The following is a 12,776-nucleotide window of genomic DNA, read 5'->3' on the forward strand; positions in this document are numbered from 1 at the left end:
GTATGAGCAGAATGAAGAGTAAAGAATAGTCGTTCATGAAGCAAGTTCTAAGGAAACTCTGGAATATGTGGAAAGGTTTCTGGAAGAGACTGAAGGGTCAATGAAGGGGGAAACACCTGAAATGGGCCAGAAAGGCAGCGGTGGGGGTGTTGGGGGGCAAGTCCAGAAACTTGCCTGAGTTAGGACAGGGAGAGTTTGGGAAGGTTGGCAGTAGGGAAAATTTTAGGAAAGGCTGCTGGGCGGTCGCTGGGAAAAAGAGGCGGGACGGGGAGGGGCGTGGTCAGACGAAAAATCCGGGGCTAGGGGGCGGGGCCGGGCAACTGGGTCCCAGCGCCGCTGTGGCTGGTGCTTGCCTCTGAGACAGCTCCCGCCTCCCCACCCCCCTTCTCCAGACTTCTTCCCGCCCACAGCTGCGGAGACCCTGGCCGAGGCTGGGGAGGACGGCAGAGCTGGGCCCAGTCAGTTCCCTCGTCCCCATGGATGGAGTAACGTCCGGAGGGACTAGCTAAGGGCGAGTCCTGAAGTACGAGCGCTAGGCTTACGCGCCCCCTCCCCCTCCCTCCCTCCTAGCCACCTCTGTCATCTCCTCCCTCTCTTCCTTCTCCTCCCCTGCCTCCTCTCCTCTCCGCCCCCCAACCTCCGCTGCAGCGGGAGGAAGAACCCTTTCTGATCTGCTTGGAGAGCCTAGGTCTATTCCCATTTGGGGAGAAAGAAGAGACCCCTGCGCTGCGAACAAGCCGAGCGTTCACCCTAGGGCCACGGAAGTGGCTCGTTGTGAACGCGAGGGCCCGCTTCTAGCGCAGCCCCCCGACCCTCCCTCACGCAGACGCTGCTGCAAAGACAGCGTTCCCCAGCGGGCCTCCGGCCTTGCCGAGCCCACTCCTTGCGCGGGGCCCGGGGCGGCGATGTCTGGCACTGCAGCTACTGTAGCCGCGACTGCTGCTGGTACTGCCATCTCTGCCACTGCTGCTGGCTCGGGCCCGGGCCGGGGGCTCTAGACTCTGTAGTGGGGTTGAGCCCGCAGCCCCGCCCCCTGAGCCTCAGGCCGCTGCTCTGCTGGGCGCTGGGCCTCCCCCTCTGCCGGAGCCTCCACCTCAGGAGCTGGAGCCAAGCGGGGAGCCCCGGCCCCGCGCCCAGGCCCGAGCCATGCATGGCCACCGAGCTCCGGGGGGTGCCGGGCCTTCAGAGGCCGAACTCCCAGCTTCGAATCCCGCCTGCGCCGCTCCACCCGCCTACGCCGATTCGAACCCTGGAACCTTGGATCCTGGACTGCTGCTGCCCAGGGGCTCAGGCTCGGCTTTTGGCGCCCCCCCGGATTCACAGTTTGCTGGACCCTCGGACGCCAGCTCTGGCACTGCTCCAAGCCCCTGGGCCGTACCCTGTGTCCCCAGTCCACAGCACCACCAGACCCTACGCTTCTACCACCTGGAAGGCTCTCAATCCCGACTTGGTGAGTGATCAAGAGAGATTGGGAGCCCCAGCCACGGGCCTGGAACTGGAAGCGGCTTCTGTTCTCTGGCAGCTCACCCTGGCCCCACAGTTCTTCACCCACACCCTTTTCCCTTGCTCTTCAGCCTTCATCCATTTCTTTTAACCTCCGTCCTTGTCTCCTCTCTCTGTACCCCGTAATCCCTCCGAACCCCTTTTCTATCTGCTGTGACTGATGGGAAAAGTGGCACTCAGAATAATTGGGTATACTTGCAAGTCAGCAAGGGGGATTTGGCTGGGGAAACGGAGTTTGGGGGAAAAGGAGGGGAAAAGTCTCCCACTTGCATCTTGTGCCAGGCACTGAACTGGGTGCTTGGCATGGATTCTGATTTCCATTTTCAGAAGCCCCCTGTGAAGTCGCACCCATTAATCGTCTTTTGTACTGGAGAGAACTGTGGCACAGACAAGTTAAGTAATTTGCCCAAGGTCACACAGCTACTGTTGAGCCAGGGCTCAAAACCAGATCTATTTGAGTCCAAAGTCTGTCTTTTCACTTCCCCCAAATTGAGGTTGGAGACCATGAAAGTAATGCCAAGTCTTCTGCTTATGTGATTTTTCTCCTGTACTGCTCAACAGCTCTGAAGTATGAGTGGAAAAAAAAAAAAAGGAGGGATGGCGGACTGATTCAGGGTTGGGGTTTTGCCAGGTGTATGTGGCAGGAGGACAAGGGAAGGAAGGAGTACAAGGTACTGATGAGAAAGGTAGAAGAAGTTGGTCTCGGGGTCAAGTTGGAAAGGAGGTGTGGAGGGAGTTTTAGGCAAATAAACAACAGAACATCAGGAGATGGGGTCAGAATCTCATTGCAACAAAGCTGGAGGGCTGCAGGGCTACAAGGTTGTACAAAGAAATGAGAGTATTTAAACTTGGACTTGCAGAGGTGGAGCAGGTCTAGGTCATGCTAAAGCCACAGATCACTGCCTAAAGAGACCTCTGCACTTCACAGATCTGAATGTATGAGTCCAGCCGGGCTTCTCAATCTGGAGACATCCCCACATGAACCCCAGCCCAGGCACCACAGAGGAAGAGCAGCGCTTGTCTGCCCTGCCTTCCACTGGGCAGTACTGAGGGACGGAGTTGTTTTGTTGAACCACTGGTCTCCCCCTCACCCCCACCCAGGGTTCACTTCTAGGTGCTACAGGTCTTGGAACTGTTACTTTGTGTGGACAAAGTAGCTGATCAGTGATCAGACTCCAAGGGTATAGACACTGCTCAGCTACTTACTCATAGATCAAAAAAAGTATCTATAGTTCATAAATCATAGGCAAGATGTGCCCCATGATGCCATGTTGATCTTGAATTAGTCATGAAACTGAGATTTTTCAAGGACTCCCTCCATGTGGACTGGTGACAACAGACCTCTAACACCCTGCCATACATGTTACACCTGCTGACTTTCTAAATTCCCCTTGATAGATGGCTGTGTGGAGCAGCCTACTAACGCACATCACTGTTGAACCTTCAAGATTCCCCAACATGCTACAAATATTCTTAGCTCAGGACCTTTGCATTTGATCTTCTCTTTACTTAATGGCCCTTACCCATGCACTCTACCTGGCCAGTTCATCATCTTTCAGGTCGCACCTTTGTCACCCCCTGACCACTTTACATAGTACCACTTGTGAGTCTCCATCAATAACAGTGCACTTCCACCCTTACACTTAATGTTAGTATATGTGTCTCCTTGTTTACTGTTCATTATTATCCAGTGGCTAACATAATGAATGGCACATGGTAAGTGCTCAATAAATCCTTGTTGAACAAATCCCTGAACATATACTAAGAAAACACATACTAGACCTTTAGTAACTCTAGTCTAAGAGAACTACAACTGAATTCCTGCCCTCTGGATACTCTCGGCCTGGGAGTTAGTAGCTGGGTCGTATCTAGATCCTTGGGATCTGGTCTCTAATCAGGATACAGTTGTAATTTGAGTTGCCTTCTTCTTTTTTTAAATATTTATTTATTTATTCCCTTTTGTTGCCCTTTTTATTGTTGTTGTTATTATTGTTGTTATTGAGGTCATTGTTGTTGGATAGGACAGAGAGAAATGGAGAAAGGAGGGGAAGACAGAGAGGGAGACAGAAAGAGAGACACCTGCAGACCTGCTTCACTGCCTGTGAAGTGACTCCCCTGCAAGTGGGGAGCCCGGGGCTCAAACCGGGATCCTTATGCCGGTCCTTGCACTTTGCACTACGTGAACTTAACCGCTGCACTACTGTCCAACTCCCTTGAGTTGCCTTCTTATTCCAATAATTCATTCAATTTAAAATCACAATATTTTTCTGGACCCCCCCCACCAAACAAAGAAAAAAATACTGCATAAAGTTCCAAGTATTCTTTTTTAAAATCATATCCCTGCTTTTGTAGTTGGTGAGTTTCATTTGAGAAAAAGATTTATTATATTTTACCTTGACTTTTTTTTTATTAAGAAAGGATTAATGAACAAAAACATAAGGTAGGATGGGTACAACTCCACACAATTCCCACCACCCAATCCCCATAACCCACCCCCTCCTATGATAGCTTTCCCATTCTCTAGCCCTCTGGGAGCATGGACCCAGGGTCGTTGAGGGTTGCAGAAGGTAGAAGGTCTGGCTTCTGTAATTGCTTCCCCGCTGAACATGGGCGTTGACTGGTCGGTCCATACTCCCAGTCTGCCTCTCTCTTTCCCTAGTAAGGTGTGCCTCTGGGGAAGCTGAGCTCCAGGACACATTGGTGGGGTCTTCAATCCAGGGAAGCCTGGCCAGCATCCTGGTGGCATCTGGAACCTGGTGATTGAAAAGAGAGTTAACATATGAAGCCAAACAATTTGTTGAGCAATCATGGATCCCAAGCTTGGAATAGTGGAGAGGAAGTGTTAGGGAGGTACTCACTGCAAACTCTAGTGTACTTCTGCTTTCAGGTATATATTTTGCAGTAGTTTATGGATACGTGTGCACATAAGCTCTCTCTCACAGAAACTGGTGTATATCTAGGTTGTGGGACTTTGTTAGAAAGTGAACTACCTGAGATGAAATTAGAGTGTACTATAAAAGGAAAGGTCTCACCCGAGTAATGAAGCTGAAGGGTTGTCATTCCACACGTGAAGTCTCTGGATACAGTCTGAGGTGAAGCATGTTGAGGTGGCAATCGTTGTGTTGGTTAAGTTGTGATTGGCGGATGCAATATTATTTGGTTTGGATTGGGAGATGCATACGGGAAAGTGGGCCCTATCCAAGGGTTCCAGGACTGGGGGAAATAGGGGCTCTATAGTGGAGATGTGAGGTTCCTGCTGTCTTAGGGTTCAAAGACAGTCGATAGTTAATGTTATCATCACATTATTTGTTAATTGGGTTAACTTTGGAAAGTCCCTTTGTTATGGTTTGCTATACAGTATCCAGTATCTTGTATATAGCTGTGCTATTGGATGCTTCTAATCTACTTGGTCTAGGCTTTTGAGAGAGTCCGCATATCAAATACATAGCCTATATATTAAAAAGATTCAGTTTGTCTTTTGAGAAACTTTGAGACATAGAATCGATTTTCCCCCTCTCATATTAATTAACTACTGATTTATATGTCTACATTTTGCTAGGAGTGTACATAAACACCATTCCCACCACCAAAGGACTGTGACCCATCCCTCCCACCCACTCCCACCCCCCCACTGGCCCAGGAAGCTGCATGTCTACCCCTCACCACTGGGTTTTTACTTTGGTGGCCCTACTTGCAATTTGATCAAGTCCTGCTTTTAGTTTCCCTTTCATATCTTCTTACTTAACTTCTGTTGATGAGTGGGATCATCCCATACTCATCTTTATCTTTCTGACTTAGTTCACTTAACATAATTCCTTCTAGCTCTGTCCAAGATGGGTCAGAGATGGTGGGTTCATTGTTTTTGATAGCTGCATAGTATTCCATTGTGTATATATACCACAGCTTTCTCAGCCACTCATCTGTTGTTGGGCACCTGGGTTGCTTCCAGGTTTTAGCTATTATGAATTGTGCTGCTATGAACATAGGAGTACACACCTCTTTTTGGTTGGGTGTTATGGAGTCCTTGGGGTATAACCCCAGGAGAGGAGTTACCGGACCATATGGAAGGTCCATGTCTAGCCTTCTGAGAGTTTTCCAGACTGCTCTCCACAGAGGCTGTACCAATTTACATTCCCACCAGCAATGTAAAAGGGTTCCTCTGTCCCCACATCCTCTCCAGCATTTGTTGCTGCTGTCCTTTTTGATGTATGCCATTCTTACAGGAGTGAGGTGGTATCTTAGTGTTGTCTTAATTTGCATTTCTCTGACAATCAGTGACCTAGAGCAGTTTATCATATGTTTGTTAGCCTTTTGGATCTCCTCTGAGGTGAATGTTTTGTTCATATCCTCTGCCCATTTTTGGATGGGATCATTTGCTTTTTTGGTGCTAAGTTTGCTGAGCTCTTTATATATTTTGGTGATTAGTTTCTTGTCTGATGTCTGCCATGTGAAGATCTTCTCCCATTCTGTGAGGGGTCTCTCTGTTTGTTTAATAGTTTCTTTGGATGTGCAGAAGCTTTTCAATTTGATGTAGTCCCATTGGTTTGTTTCTGCTTTAGTCTTCCTTGCAATTGGGTTTGATTCATCAAAGATGTCCTTGAGGTGTATGTGGGAAAATGTTTTACCAATGTTTTCCTCTAAGTATTACCTTGACTTTTCTCCTTTACTAAACAGTGTACTGCTCAGTTCTGGCTTATGGTGGTGCTGGGGATTGAACCTGGGACTTCAGAGCCTTAGGCATTAAAAAGTTGTTTTCATAACCATTATGCTACCTTTTTAAATGTTTATTTATTCTGTATGAGCTAAAGATAGCAGAGCGCTTCTCTAGTATATGTAGTGTATAGTGCTGGGGATTAAATGTGACCTCAAATATGCAAGTCCTGTCCTCTACATGCTGAGCCATTTCCTAGAGTGGAATTCTTTTTAGAGATTTTTGTTTATTTAGTAATAAGTAATATAGGAGGAGAGAGAGAATGAAGCAAGCATCACTCTGGTATATATGCTGCCAGGGATCAAACTCAGGACCTTATGCTTGAGAGTCCAATGCTATATCCACTGCGCCACCTCCCGTACGACAACTGGAATTTTTTAAAATTTTTTTTCATTTTTGTCTTTTTTATTTTTTAATTTTTTATTATTATTATTTTTAATTTCTTTATTGGGGAATTAATGCTTTACATTCAACAGTAAATACAATAGTTTGAACATGCATAACATTCCCCAGATTCCCATTTTATTTTTTATTATTTTTATATTTATTTATTTATTCCCTTTTGTTGTCCTTGTTGTTTTATTGTTGTAGTTATTATTGATGTCATCGTTGTTGGATAGGACAGAGAGAAATGGAGAGAGGAGGGGAAGACAGAAAGGGGGAGTGAAAGACAGACACCTGCAGACCTGCTTCACTGCCTGTGAAGCGACTCCCCTGCAGGTGGGGCTTTTTAATTTTTTTTTTCATGATAAGTACTGAGAATAAAAAGTGTTTAAGGTGGAGTCAGGTGGTAACGCAGCTGGTAAAGTGCACGTGGTGTGAAGTGCAAGGACCAGCGTAAGGATCCTGGTTTGAGCCCCTGGCTCCCCACCTGTAGGGCAGTCGCTTCACAGGCTTTGAAGCAGGTCTGCAGGTGTCTATCTTTCTCTCCCCTCTCTGTCTTCCCCTCCTCTCCACTTGTCTCTGTCCTATCCAACAACAACAACATCAATAATAACGACAACAATAAAACAACAAGGGCAACAAAAGGGAATAAATAAATAAAAATTTTAAAAAGTGTTTAAGGGGGCAGGGATAGATAACATAATGGTTATGCAAAGGGACTTTCATGCCTGAGCCTCCAAAGTCCCACGTTCAATACCTTTTAGCACCATAAACCAGAGCTGAGTAGTGCTCTGGTTAAAAAAAAAAGTGTTTCAGGGAAAGACCTGGGCATTTCAACTATTCCTAAATCACAGTGTGACCTTGAGTGAGTAACTTCCTTTCTATAAGCCTCAATTTCCTCCTCTAGAGAATGCTATAAGGGGGCTATGATTGCAAAGCCTGCAAAATAGAATTAGCTTTTATTTCTTTATTAATTAAATATTTGCTTATTTGTTTAATCTGAAGTAGTGCAAAAGAAAAAGAAAACTCAGAGCACCATTTTATCAGTAAGACACAAGGCATTAAACTGGGAGCCTCAAGCACAATTCCTATACTTTATCAGTTGAGCTATTCCACCAGGCTGAATTTTTTTATATGTGTCATGATCTCACATATGTGCATTTCCAGTGCTTTTGGTGGACTTTTTTTCCATTATAATTTCCAATAGAATCAGAGAAAGAGGAGAAAACACTCCACCACTCCAACTGCGGAACTTCCGCTACATGATGTTCTCGTGTGGTGCTATGAACTCAAACCCAGATCCTCATGCTTGGTAAAGAGTGGGATTTATTGGGTGAACTATTTCCCAGCCCCTAACATCGTTTTTTGTTTGTTTGTTTGTTTTTTAATGAAAGAAAGCATACTGAAGAGGAGGCAGAGTTATTACTCAAACTCTGGCAAGACAGGCACTCAGTCTTGTGATTCACAGCAGCATGGGGTGTAAAGGCCCCCCTCCCCCACTGCTCAGACAGCACAGGAGTAGAAATTAGTGACTTGCTTCTTCCTCTTCTCCTCCTCCTCCTTCTTCGAATTTGTTTATTCATGAGAAAGATAGGGGAGAGAGAAAGAGAGAGAAAAAAATAACACCAGATATCACTCTGGTACATGGGCTACCAGGGATTGAACTCAAGATCTCATGCTTGAGATTCCAGTGCCTTATCCACTGCGCCACCTCCCAGATCACAGAGTTGATAGTTATAGGGTGTGTGTGTATTCATGTGCATGTATGTGAGAAATAGATTCAATTAAAGGTACAAAGCATTTTAGTCCACATGTTAAGAGCCCCGGTGTGCTTGCTGACTTCCTACCTCAGCCTGCTTAGGACTTCCATTGACTCATGATTCTTGGGTGACATATGGGGAGTGCTATAAAAAAGAGATAATTCTGGGACGGGGTGGGTTGGGGGTGGGGGTGGCGGGGTACAGTGGATGGCATTGAATTCTCGAGAGTGCATGACATCCAGATTCTATCCTCAGCATGTGGCAAAGCGCTGTTCTGGTTCTTTCTCTGTCTTTTCCTCCTCTCTCTGTCATAAATAAATAAATATTAAATAAATAAATGTATTTATTTATTTCCTTGGATAGAGACAGAAATCAAGAGAGGGAAGGAGGAGATAAGAGTGTTAGAGGGAGGGAGTTGGGCAGGAGCGCAGTGGGTTAAGCGCAGGAGGCACAAAGCACAAGGACTGGCAGCATAAGGATCCCGGTTCGAGCCCCTGGCTACAGGGGCATCACTTCACAAGTGGTGAAGCAGATCTGCAGGTGTCTGTCTTTCTCTCCCCGTCTCTGTCTTCCCCTCCTCTCTCCATTTCTCTCTATCCTATCCAATAACAACGACATCAATAACAACAGTAACTACAACAATAAAATAACAAGGGCAACAAAAGGGAATAAGTAAATAAATAAATATTAAAATATTTTTTAAAAAAAGAGTGTGAGAGAGAAATGCACCAGCAGCACTGCTTTACCATTTGTGAAGTTTTTCCCCTGTAGGTGGGAACCAGGGGCTTATAGCTGGGTCCTATTCATTGAAGCATGTATACTTAACCAAGTGCACTACTGCCTGACACCATAAATAAATAAATCTTTAAAATAATAATAATAGATATAAAAATAATAGTTCTAGTTCATCCATTAAAAAAACTTTGAATTGTTTCAGAGAGCTTTTTATTTTTTACATATCCTGTCTAATTCTTTGTGTAGGGAGGTAGGGAGGGATACTTTTTTCCTTTTTTTTTTTTTAATGAGTCTACTAGCAACAGTGGACTTCCTTATTTTTTTAATTTTTAATTTATTTATCATTGGATAGAGAGAAATTAAGAAGGGAGAGGGAGATAGACACCTACAGCCCTACTTCACCACTCGTAAAGCTTTCCCCCTGCAGGTGGGGACTAGGAGCTTGAACCTGGGTCCTTACGCACTATAATGTGTGCGCTTAACCAGGTGCACCACCTCCTAGCCCCCATGATTATTTTTTTCAACTTTAATATTTTATTGAGGAAATGTTGATTTATAGGAGTTTGTTGTCACAGGAGTACATTTACACATATCCCTAAGATACGTGTCTACACCTCACCTTCCACCAAACCATCTTCTTCTTCCACTGTAGAGCAATAGATCCCCCAACTCTACTTTAGCACCACTTCGTTACCCCTTCTGAGTCCTTGGATTAGCAGTGATAGACCACAGTCTATTGAGGTTTCACCTTATATTATCCCTTACTTTGTTTCTTAGGTCCCATCTATGTTTGAGATTATCTGGTATTTATCCTTTTTCTGGCTTATTTCACTCAACATTATTCTCTTCAGTTATTCTCATGTCATAGCAAAAAGAAGATTTCATTCTTTTCTTTTTTTAAAAAAAGTTTTTTTTTTTAAATTTCTTTATTCATGAGAAAGATAGGAGGAGAGAGAAAGAACCAGACATCACTTGGATACATGTGCTGCCAGGGATTGAATTCAGGATCTCACGCTTGAGAGTCCAATGCTTTATCTACTGTGCCACTTCCCAGACCACTTCATTGTTTCTTATATCCATGTAATATTTTATTGCAAGTATAATTTAGTTAACCATTTATCTGTTGTTGAACTTGTGGATTGTTTTAAAATTTTGACTGTTACAAATAGTGCTACCAGGGACATAGGTGTATTTAGAACCTCTTTGGGTAGGTGTTTCTGTGTTTTTTGGTTAGAGACCTAGGCTAGAACTTGCTGGGTCATATAGTAGGTTCATTTCTTTGAGGTTTTTTTTTATTTATAAAAAGGAAGCATTGATAAAACCATAGTATAAGAGGGGTATAACTCCACACAATTCCCACCACCAGAACTCCGTATCCCATCTCCTCCCCTGACAGCTTTCCTATTCTTTAATCCTCTGGAAGTATGGACCCAAGGTCATTGTGGGATGCAGAAGGTGGAAGTTCTGGCTTCTGTAATTGCTTCCCCGATGAACATGGTCATTGACAGGTGGATCCATACTCCCAGCCTGGCTCTCTCTATTACTAATAGGGTGGGGCTCTGGTGAAGCGAGCTCCAGGACACATTGGTGGGGTTGTCTGTCCAGGGAAGTCTGGTCGCCATCATGCTACTAGCATCTGGAACCTGGTGGCCGTGATTTGGTGGGTTCCTGAAGTCGTTCTAGTCCTGTCTTGTTGCGGTCCCAGGTGGTCTCCTTTGGTCTTCCTAGTTGACCTGGGAGAGGAGAGGAGAGAAACACAGCTGCTGCTGCTCTGTAGCCCTGCCCCCGGAAGTCCTTTATTTAATATTTTATTTATTTTCCTTTCTGTTGCCCTTGTTGTTTTTATCGTTGTTGTGATTATTATTGTTGTTGTTATTGATGTCATTGTTGCCACACAGGACAGAGAGAAATGGAGAGAGGAGGGGAAGACAGAGGGGGGAGAGAAAGATTTTATTAATTTATCAAAAATATTAATTATAAAATATTAATAAAATATTTTATTAATTTATTAATGAGAAAGGAGAAAGAGAGAAAGAACCAGACATCACTCTGGTACATGTACTGCTGGGGATTGAACTCAGGACCTCATGCTTGACAGTCTAGTGCCTTAGCCACTGTACCACCTCCAGGACCACTTTTCTATAATTTTTAATTGCACTTTTCTCCTTTTATATTTTATACTTTTATTTATTTATTTTAGATAGAGACAGAGAAATAGAGGAGAGGGGGCGCAGGGAGAAAGGGAGAGAGATGTCTGCGGCACTGTTTCACCATTCATGAAGCTTCCCTCCTGCAGGTGGGAACTAAGGGCTTGAACCCAGGTCCTTACACAATAATTAATGTGTGCATTCCACCAGGGGTGTCACCCCTGGTCTCTTTTGTCTTTTTTAAAAATTATTTTTATGTGGTCCGGGAGGTGGCACAGTGGATATAGCATCGGAATCTCAAGCATGAGGTCCTGAGTTCAATCACCGGCTGCACATGTACCAGAATGATGTCTGGCTCTTTCTCTTTCTATTATGGACTTGCATAATGGTTCTGCAAATGACTTTCATACCTGAGGCTCCATACTCCCAGGTTGAATCCCCAGCACCACCATAAGCCAGAGTTGAGCCGTACTCTGTTCTCTCTCTCAATTAATAAATAAAAATATTTTTAAAGATTTTATTTATTTAATTTATTTATTTATTAATGAGAAACATGTCTCAGGCATGAAAGTCTTTCTGCATAACCATTATGCTGTCTCCCCAGCCTCCCCAAAATCATTCTCTCTCAAATTATTCTATTTTTTAATTTTTAATGAAAGAGAGATGCAGAAAGAAAGATATATATAAAAAAAGTAGAACACTGTTCAACTCTATCTTATGGTGTATTGGGGACTGAACTTGGGATCTCAGAGTCTGTGTCAGGAAAACCTTTTGCATAACCATGCTGTCTCCTCAGCCTTCCTTTCTTTATTTAGTGTTCTGGACCATTTTGTCTAGTTTTACTGTCTATATGTATGAAGACATATTTCTGGATTCTCAATTATATTACATTAATCTAGGTATCCATTTGTGTTCCAGTACCACACAGTCTTGATTACTATAATCCTGTAATATAGTTCTGAGTCAGAGAATGTGAATGCTTCCGGTCTTGCTCTTTTTTTCCTTGGGGCATCTTTGTCAATTCTGGGTCTTTTATGTTTCTAGATAAAAATTCTGTAGCATTTGCTTTATTCCTTTAAAGAAGATCCTTCGGTTTTTTGTGCTAATTGCTATATCCCTTTGGGTAAGATGGTTATTTCAATTATTTTTAATTATTCCAGCTTGTAAGTGTGATCTGTTTCCTTGTGTATTCTTTTATTTCTTTCCATGTAGTTTTATTTTTTTTTAATATTTATTCCCTTTTGTTGCCCTTGTTGTTTTATTGTTGTTGTAGTTACTGTTGTCATTATTGTTGGATAGGATGGAGAGAGGAGGAGAAGACAGAGAGGGGGAGAGAAAGACACCTGCAGACCTGCTTCACCACCTGTGAACTGACTCCCCTGCAGGTGGGGAGCCGGGGGCTCGAACTGGGATCTTTACACGGTCCTTGCACTTTGCACCACATGCACTTAACCCGCTGCCTGACTCCCTCATGTAGTTTTTTTTTTTAAATATTTTATTTATTTATGAGAAAGACAGAAGAGAGAGAACCAGACA

At 44.1% G+C, this 12,776-nt stretch overlaps 1 protein-coding gene across 1 annotated transcript in view; it reads left to right on the forward strand.

Moving 5' to 3' along the window:
- The first annotated feature begins 316 nt into the window (after nt 1-316).
- The window catches only part of FGD1 (FYVE, RhoGEF and PH domain containing 1), a 68,862-nt gene continuing 56,402 nt past the window's right edge, over nt 317-12,776 (forward strand). Inside the window, exon 1 of the mRNA XM_060183395.1 lies at nt 317-1,450. Coding sequence (XP_060039378.1) covers nt 1,147-1,450 — 304 coding nt within the window. The 5' untranslated portion in view covers nt 317-1,146. The remainder of the gene's footprint in view (nt 1,451-12,776) is intronic.

Source organism: Erinaceus europaeus, chromosome X (assembly GCF_950295315.1).
Source record: "Erinaceus europaeus chromosome X, mEriEur2.1, whole genome shotgun sequence".
Taxonomy (NCBI): domain Eukaryota; kingdom Metazoa; phylum Chordata; class Mammalia; order Eulipotyphla; family Erinaceidae; genus Erinaceus; species Erinaceus europaeus.